The sequence below is a fragment of the Podarcis raffonei genome, chromosome 2, assembly GCF_027172205.1.
Source record: "Podarcis raffonei isolate rPodRaf1 chromosome 2, rPodRaf1.pri, whole genome shotgun sequence".
Taxonomy (NCBI): domain Eukaryota; kingdom Metazoa; phylum Chordata; class Lepidosauria; order Squamata; family Lacertidae; genus Podarcis; species Podarcis raffonei.
In genome coordinates, this window is record NC_070603.1 from 122,807,340 (window position 1) to 122,816,740 (window position 9,401).

The window sequence follows — 9,401 nt, forward strand, 5'->3', positions numbered from 1 at the left end:
AACAAAGACATTGGATTCTTATCTCATTATACATGACAAAGCCATTTTTCACCTTCTCACCCCTTGCTTTTTCCTGTAAGACCTATTGCAGTCGTTAAGAGTCGTCAACAGGCTCATCACAGCTATCTGCCAATCACCCATTCCCACCACCCTTCTGAGTAATACCCCTCCCCACCTTCTCACTATATAGAAGGATCTGGCAACTTCTGTTTCAGTGTATCTGAAGAAGTATGCATGCACACGAAAGCTCATACCAAGAACTAACTTAGTTGGTCTTTAAGGTGCTACTAGAAGGAAAAAAATTTTTTGTTTTGACTATGGCAGACCAACACGGCTACCTTTCTGTAATTGAGTATTCTGTTGCCACACCTGTGGGAAGCAGGGACTGAGCCCAAAACCACCCCTGCCTCCTGCTGTCTGTCTAAGACCATGGAGGCAAAGCAGAGGAACTTAGCATAGGTGCCAATTGTAGGAGTCTGTGGTCCCTTGCCCCCTAATAAATTTCTTCTAGGGGGTCAGTCCCCTCAATATTTTTTTCCCCATCATCCACCCACCCGCCTGACTTCCCACCTGCCTCCCTCCCTCCCTCAGTCTCAAGAGCGCCCCCTTGCCGCCATGATTAAGGGGGGCGCCGCCGCACAACATACACAAGGATCAAGCTTACATTGCACAATCTGCAATGCTGACATGCCACCCGAATGCCACATGGGCTGCTCACTTAAGGTGAGCATGTCTCATGGCATTTGCTCACATCCGCTGTGGATTTTGGGGGTGTTGTGGTCCCCTCCTTGAATTTTTTGGGGGGGCTTCAGCTAAGGCTTACACAAAACAATGACTTGGTACCTAAATACCAACTGACTGTTGTGGCGTTTGCCCGTTCTTTTGGAAATGTCTGTACAGGGGGAGAGAAAGGGTTAATAGGTAGACCAATAGAAAAGCCAGAGGCGGAGCCTACATGATTATAAAAGGGCTTAGCCCAAGGTTGAATTAGTTGGTTGGTTGGTTGGTTGGTTGGTTAGGAAAGGCAGTTGGGAAAGCAGTTGGCAGACAGTTGGAAACAGAGAGACAGTGCAGTTGGTTCTTTAGTGAGGGGAGGTAGAAGAGTTAGAGACAGGATAAAACAAGACTAAGAAGGTAAAGAATAACAACGTTTTGAATGCACTTAAAGTTTATTTGTGTTTGCTTTAAAAAGTCAATCCTTTATTAGGCATAGCAAACCACAAATTATCAAACAAACACCGTATACAAATTGTGCAAAATACGAGCTCAGCATAACAAGGTTTGTCCCAGTCAGATCTTTAACTCCAGAGAAAATCAATTTGCATAAATAATACAATATAACACTACCACATCAGCCTAACCCCCCTGATGATCTCCATATTCTTCTTCGTAGATCACTGCCAGTTTTTAATTCTGTAAGTAGATTGCAGTCTCTTGGGAGTGGGCCACCCCTTTTTACACCAATCCTCATCATGCCCTGATTTCTGGAAAGGATTGCATTTTGTGAAATATTTTCTACGTTCACACTTTATCAGAGGCCAACTATTAATGTCTGCTTAATCAAGTGAGAGATCTGAAACATACCACACAGTTTGTTGCATATTTGATACCTACAAAATATTAAATCAATAAAACCTGTGGGCATTCCATGGTTACCGGCTTCGGCTGGGGAGGGCGGGATATAAATAAAATTTATTATTATTGTTGTTGTTGTTGTTGTTGATTACCATAGCCTCATCTTCATTGGCCATGACCTATAGCCTTTGGGACATTAGTAAAGGGAAGAGAAAATGTTTAAAATAGCAACTCATAATAATCACACACAAGTGAAATAGCTTTTTTTTATTACTTCTTTGCTGAACACAGGTGTGTAAGTTGGGGGGGGGGGGAAATCTACTAAGAATCAGATGCCATCTTTAGTTTTGTTGTCAGATTATCTTTTATATTCAAGTTAGGCCTGAGAATAATAATGTAGCACTTAGGAATGAAGATGCAGCCCAGCAGCCCAGCACTGGAGGCCAACATAGAGAAGACCTGCACGGCTACCATGTACTTCCCCTTGGTGCTCAGGTAAGTAGGCACAAAGGACACCCAAACATTGCAGAAGACCAACATGCTGAAGGTGATCAGCTTGGCTTCATTGAAGGCCCCAGGAAGTTTCCTAGCCAGGAAAGCCACCGTGAAGCAGATGGCAGCCAGAAAACCCATATAGCCAAGGGCAGTATAAAACATGGCAACAGACCCTTCATTGCATTGCAAGATGATCTCTCCAGGCTGAGAGTTCATGTCGGAATCTGGGAATGGGGGAAAGAACCCCAGCCAGATAGTGCTGATGAGAACTTGGACACTGGAACAGGAAATGACGATAGAGTTGGCCAAACTCTTCCCCAGCCATCTCCTCACTCTGTTCCCTGGCTTTGTGGCCAGGAAGGCCAGCACCACAGTGATGGTTTTTGCCAAGACAGAAGAGATGGCAACAGAGAAGATGATGCTGAAGGCCATTTGTTGAAAGAGGCAGGTCTCTTTCCTTGGCCGGCCAATGAAGAGGAAGGAGGTTAAATAGGAGAGAAGGAGAGAGACAAGGAGGATGTAGGAGAGGTCCCGGTTGTTGGCTTTGACTATGGGAGTTTCCTTGTATTTAATGAAAACTCCTAACACAAAGATGGTGGCTAAGCACAAGAATAGGGCAGAGGAAGTCAGGATTATTCCCAAGGGTTTTTCATAGGCCAGGAAGTTGATAATTTTGGGAACACATTTATCTTGATTCTTGTTTGGATGCTGGTCTTCTGGACATTTGGTGCAATGTTTTGCATCTGAAAAGAAGAACAATGACTTCAGCATCATTCATATGTGCACAATTACTCTGTTACATTCCACAAAAGACATGTTTTGTTGTGAAAATTTACATTCCAACTACATTTGAAAAATAGACTGATAGCCTGTTCTAGTCTCTGTAAGGCAGATGAATGTGTTAATTGAATTGCAAAGGGTTAGTGGATACATCAAAATGGCAACCAATCACACACTTGGGGTAATGGTAATGAGGATGATACAAAGAAATGACATTATGGTGCCTGGGACTTCTGGATCCTTAAACAGCCACCAGTCCACTCATAAGGCCATTTCTTTCAACTCCACAAAGGTCTAATTCGTCCAAAAATATTTAAATATAGTTTACCCATTCCTTAAAGGCTGCCCTTTCCTCTGGAGACACTTACCTTCTTGGGTAGAGATTGTCCCTTCCTTGCAAGGAGCACAATCATAGCAGCAAACCTGCTCTCCTTCCCGGATCACCTTGACATACCCTGGCTGACAGCTCTTGCTACATCTGGAATGAGGCACCATCTACTCATAGACAAAGGATCAATAGTGAGGGCTATTTCTATCTATGCAAAGTCACCAGAAGTAATAGGAAGGGAAAGTAAGGAGATTGCGGGAGGTATTTTCATCAGGACTGTGGTATCACAAGCAGTTTAGACCTTGATTTTGGCTAATTATATGTATAAAAATGCAGTTTAATGACTTCTCTGCAAGAGGCTGGTTCATTCAGTTTGCTGTTCTCAACCTAACCTGCTCCATGGTATTCTGAATTTCCTGACCTCATGGATCCATTATGAGAGCAGATCTTACTTGATCCCTGCCGCGTCTCTGTATTTGTTATTTCCTTCAAGTCTGTTAGGAACCTTAAGTAAAACTTAAGGTATTAGAAGATATCTGAAAAATCCATGTTGCTGATATGGAAACCACCCTCCAGCCTGTGTTCAAAACTGAAGCAGATTAGTTGTCAAAGAATTAACGATCAGGTTCCTTCTTCAGCATTACCTTTACTGGTCCATTGTATACTTATTTAATAATAAGAATAATTTTATTATTTGTACCCTGCCCATCTAACTGGGTTGCCCCAGCCACTCTAGGCAGCTTCCAGCGTATGTAAAAACATAATAAAACACTAAACTTCCCTAAACAGTAGAACCTCTACTTATAACCGCATCAGGTTACAAACCCTTCAGGTTACAAACTCTGCCAACCTGGAAGAGTTACCTCGAGTTGAGGACTTTGCCCCAGGATGAGAACGGAAATCATGTGCCGGCAGCGCAGCAGCAGCAAGAGGCCCCATTAGCGAAAGCACGCCTCTAGTTAAGAACAGTTTCAGGTTAAGAACAGACCTCTGGAACGAATTTGTTTGTAACCAGAGGCACCACTGTACAGGGCTGCCATCAAAACCAGTGGGCTTACTTCTGAACAGAGCTGCATAGGGAAATCTCCTGTGATGTAACCATGGTAAAAAATGAAAGGCAATCTTTAGTTCAGATATGTTGATCCAGAATTCTTTAATGTTTTGCTCTGCCCACCTTCAAGACCGATTCCACCCTCAGCCCTGCCTGCGGCTCCCTGAGAAATTCACCCTTCATTTCCCTCTGAGGGACTGTGACCCTTTGGAGAAAAAATGGTTGCCTGCCCATGATTTAACTTGTAGCTCAAAACAGAGGAGCTCTGATTTGGAATTGCTATGCGTCAGGGGCTCAGGAGCAGAAGCACAGGGGAGAGAGCAAATAGAGAGCGAAGGAGAGGAATCCGAGGGGAGCGTAGGGGAATATGACAGTGACCCGAGAGATTCCATGAGCTTCTCCAGCGAATCAGAAGATTCCCAGAAGGGGGCGCCGATGGTAAGGGCAAGGGGGGTCCCAGGGGGGACGCACCAGAAGCAAGGAGCCAGCGGGGACTCCCAAGGGAGCAGCGGAGGATCAGGACCAGCTCCCCCACCAGAGCGCAGTGGGGGGGAAGAGTCACATGAGTCAGGACCAGCGTCTCCTCCAGCGGGGAGAGAAGATGAGTCAGGGCTGACCACGCCCCCCATCGGAAAGTGGGGAAACGGAGGGGAGGTCAGGTCCAGCTAGCCTCCCCGAAGGAGGGAGCAGTGACAGCAGTGAAACGGTCAGAAGGAAAGTGGGAGGCTGGGCGCGCGCGCCAAGTTCAAATGTGCAGGAGCACGGGACAGCAGAAAACCCGGATTGGGAGCCAGGTCCTAAAGCCCGAAGGAGGGAGGGGGAAGAGTCAGGGGACTCAGTGTCAGAGGAGTCTAGGAAGGGTGAGACCCCGACTAGCAGGCGGACCCAGAGAAGGAAGGAACAGAGGAAGAGGTGGAGTAAGGCTAGAATCTTAAACTGGTGTCAGGGGGGAGGAGATTCAGACGGAGCTTCGGCGGTCTAAAGTTTGAGACGTAGTGTTGCACGCTGCGGCTGTGGAAGTGAACTAAACTTCAATAAAGACTTTTATACTAAACAACGAAGCAGCGTTGGTCTTATGTGAGCTGGGACCTCGGGCAGCGCTGACACTATGCTTTTTTGAGAATGAGTGAATATGGAAGAACCTTTCCTGAGTATTTTCAAAGCAATGATAGCTCTCTTTTTTTGAGGTCTAATCAAGAATACCAGAAGTATTGTTAGAACTCAACAGATGATCAAAAGAATAACATTAATTGAATGGCTCAACCCACCTTGTTAAACCAAGGAGGCCACACAATGGCATCCTGGTCGATGGTGACTTGTACGCCTTGGGATCCCCATTTCTCCACACGCCCAACTTTCCCTTCATGAAGGGAGTTATTGGGAAGAATCACAAAGTTCACAATATCAAAGTCAGCTGCCAGTTGCCCATTCTCATCCAAATAAACTCCGTCCACAGATGCATTATAAAATCTGACGTTTCTTAGGAAAGGGTGAAGCTAGAAGGACAGAGAAAATCCTGGCATTTATCAAAGTTGGTTTTTTTCTTTTTCTTTCCTTTCTTTTTTGTTTGAATAAACTTTATTAGAATTTTAAAGAGAGATACAAAGATTATTATCAAATATCACTTGATCCAAACTTAAATGTTAATGTAGCTAAAAAGACAGATCCAGACAAAAAGGAGAGGGGGGGGGGGGAGAAAGAAAAAGAAAGAAAGAAAGAAAGAAAGAGAGAGAAAGAGGTAGGATAGAAAGAAAAAGGATTAAAATAGACTCATGCTCTAAGACTCATGGCTGTTGTTGAAAATAACTTTTGTAAAAACACCAGAAGCCTTTTTATTAGGTATTTTAAGCCAAGATATACTGAAAGAAAAGAGGACTATTTTCATGTATGCCACTACAGCAGCGAGGACTTTATTTATGTATGCCACTACAGCAGCGAGAATGTTGATTGCACAAAACTGGAAGACTGGAGAAATACCAACTAAAGAACAGTGGCAAGAGAAGTTGATGAACTATGCAGAACTGGCAAAAATGACAGACAGATTAGGAGAAAAAGACAACAGTGACTTTGAAAAAGAATGGGAACCATTTATATTACACTTGCAGAAACAAAGAAAGTCTATAGACTTGATGGCAGGATTTAAATAATCATTCACATTGTTAGCATTAGAAATTGTGTAGAAGATAGAGAAATAATATGGTGTATTCATTGTTATTTTTAGGTTTTTAGGTTTGATATTATTGTATAAATATGTTATGAGTAGCTTTTTCTTTTAGGAGGTAGCAAGGTGGGTGAAAGGAGAAGCAAACCAGAAGCGGAAGTTGGGAGAAGCCTAGGAGGGGAGGGAGGAAGGAATGCATAGCAAATGTTATGAATATGAGATGTGTGTAATGAATGAAAAAGAAAAATGAATAAAATTAAAAAAAAAAAGATTCATGGATTAGGGTCATAGAATCATAGAGCTGGAAGACCCTGAAGATCATCTGGAACTAGCCCTCTGAAATACAGGTACCGTATATGCAGCTGTCCCTTACGGGGATTGAACCTGCAACCTTGGTGTTATCAGCACCATAGTGGCCACACAAGTTTTTGTTTTTTTTAAGTGGCCCCAATTTACTTGAGGTCTTGTGAAACGGGGCCCTCTTTCCAGCAGTGGAGCCTAGTGGAATGGACTCCTTTGGAAGGTGGTGGACACTCCTTCCTTGGATGTTTTTAAACAGAGGTTGGATAGCCATCTGTCATAGATGTTTTAGTTGAGATTCCTGCATTACAGGGGAATGTAGGAAGATGACTCCCAGGGGTCCCTTCTAGCACTACAATTCTATGATTCCATGTTTCTATGATAAATAGGCACCAGTAGAAGCTCACATGTTGCAGCCGAGGAGTCGGAGGAGTCAATGTGACCTCAGAATAGGTAAAATGTTGCCTCAGTTCTCCTTTAATTCTGAAAGCACCTCAGAGACTGGCTCCACGATAGTAAGCTGCCTTATACATAAGGAATCTCTTTTCTTATAACTTGTAGACATTGGTTTGAGTCCTACCCTCCAGAACAGGAGAAAACAAGCTTGTTCCTTCTTCTAAGATGTTTGAAGATGGCTCTCATATCTCCTCTCTGTCTCTTCTTTTCCAGGCTAAACATACCCAGTTTCTTCAAGCATTCCTCTACTGCTAATAAGCCCGGTATCCCCAATCTTATAATTGTTCATCTGGTTCTTCCTGCCTAAGTGCAGAACCTTACATTTGTCCCTATTGAAATTCATTTTGTTAGTTTGAACCCAGTTCTCCAATCTGTTAAGGTCATTTTGATTTCTGATTCTGACGTCTGTGGCATTCGCTACCCCTCCTAGTTTGGTATCATCAGCAAATTTGATGAGCACCCCCTCAATTCCTTCATGCAAGTCGTTTCTAAAGTTCAATTTGAACTTAGCCTGATCTTTTATTCCCCTTCCTTCCCTCCCCCTCCCCTTTTTATCCCGCTCTGGGATCCCACAGCTAATTCTCCCCTGGTCTCTCCGCTGGCCCAAATAGGACTAATTTAGCCAGCTAGCCCTGGTGATCATCTAATGATTATTGGATGGATTTCCCCCCTAAATTGATTTTTGAATTCAGAATTTATTGTTATTCATGTTTTATACTGTATTTTAAGCTGTTTTTTGCTGCATCAATTGTTTTAATTTTGTTGTTAACCGCCCTGAGCCCGGTTTTCTGAACTGGGGTATAAATAAGAATTTATTATTTATTATAAAGATGTTGAACAGCAACATTGTTCTTAGAGACCCCAAGGATTGGACCTGTTATATAAGTAAAATAACAGTTGCAGAGTGGAACTGCTTGGCAGTTCAAGTGGAACCATATACAGCCACGTCACTAGAATAAAAAGGAATACCTGCGATGACTGGATTCTTTCACCTTCCGATCTCTTTCTGCCCACCATCATCATCCACTTGGCTCTGGATGACTCTGCAGCATTTAAGGCATGTGCCAGAGCTCGGACAGTGTTGTAAATGCTGTAAGTGTCTTGAAAAAGGCTTCTTTCCAGGACATTTTGAGGGTAGCTCTTCAGGTTCTCCTTCGCAATGCATCGGTTCTGGCCTTTCACAGATAACACATGCTTTGAATATAAGCAATGATATCCATTCTCCCAGATTGTATTCATATCGACATTACCATGATATATAACTGGCAGGTTATCATCATGCTTCGATTTTTTTTTGGTCTGGATAAAAAGTGATAAATAACCATAGATGTGATTGTTCATAAGCATTGTGGGAGATAGGTTGGAGTTGAAGTACGACAAAGCTATTGTGACCCAAATTTTCCCTGTAATTGGAGTCAGGGTTGCACCCACCACGTCAATTGTTGTTAATACATCTACCAAAGACAGAGACTCCCCATAGTACAGAAATACATTGATTCTCCTGTCCATGGAAAACAAAATCTTGTGCAGGATCTTGTCAAGCAAATCGGGCACAATGAAATCCTCTCGTGACATTTTTTGTGAGAAGGCAACACAGACACTGCTCCGAATGAGAACAGGGGTCAAGGTGCTCAAAAACCTTTCTCCATTGTCCGTGTCAGGAGCAATGAGCCCGATCCACGTCCACCTGAAATGCAGAAGTAGACGAACAATCCCTTGGCTTGGGGGTTCTTCATTTGGGATCACCCGGTAGATGAAAGGGAACTGTGCTTTGCCAAGAGCATGATTAACGGAAATGTAACTTACCTAGTAAGGAAAGGAGAGATTGATGGGTTTCTTTTGCTTTCAGGGCAAGCGCTGATATTATCAATTAACTGGGAATTGTGTTCAGGAAGAGTCATGTCCTGCACATTTCTCTGTGTGCGTAGGGTGCTCCTAAGCAGCTGTTTAATAGATATTTCACATCTTCCGTGCGAGGTCAGTTCTACAGATTTCTTTTCCTGCCCTATATTTATCAGCCTTCAGCATAAGGTCCTACCACCTGCACTCATTTCACTTTCTGCTTCTCACCTGAGCACTGCGGAGAAGCTACCTGGTGCATTACATTTATATATGCCATTTTGAACTGTGATGATATCTCATAAAGTGGTTGGCGCTCACAATGGAAAAGGGATCTATTGGCAATGTGAGAAAGCACCACACTTTCCTGGGTATTTGGAGCAGCTCTGAAGCAGGGATCGCAACACTGATAGGTG

At 43.4% G+C, this 9,401-nt stretch overlaps 1 protein-coding gene across 1 annotated transcript; it reads right to left on the reverse strand.

Moving 5' to 3' along the window:
* Window positions 1–1,863: 1,863 nt before the first annotated feature.
* Window positions 1,864–3,636, reverse strand: LOC128409452 (vomeronasal type-2 receptor 26-like). Its single transcript, XM_053379961.1, has 2 exons — window positions 3,219–3,636; window positions 1,864–2,813 (listed from the first exon to the last, which is right to left on the reverse strand). Exons 1-2 carry the CDS (start codon window positions 3,343–3,345, stop codon window positions 1,897–1,899), a joined length of 1,044 nt encoding a protein of 347 aa, XP_053235936.1. The 5' UTR covers window positions 3,346–3,636; the 3' UTR covers window positions 1,864–1,896.
* Window positions 3,637–9,401: the final 5,765 nt, after the last annotated feature.

Bases quoted from the DNA above. Each gene is read 5' to 3' on its own strand.
- LOC128409452 (XM_053379961.1), bottom strand. From the start codon at position 3,345: ATGGTGCCTCATTCCAGATGTAGCAAGAGCTGTCAGCCAGGGTATGTC. The intron at 2,814-3,218 runs GTAAGTGTCTCC...TCTTCTTTTCAG, and splicing joins GACAATCTCTACCCAAGAAG to ATGCAAAACATTGCACCAAA.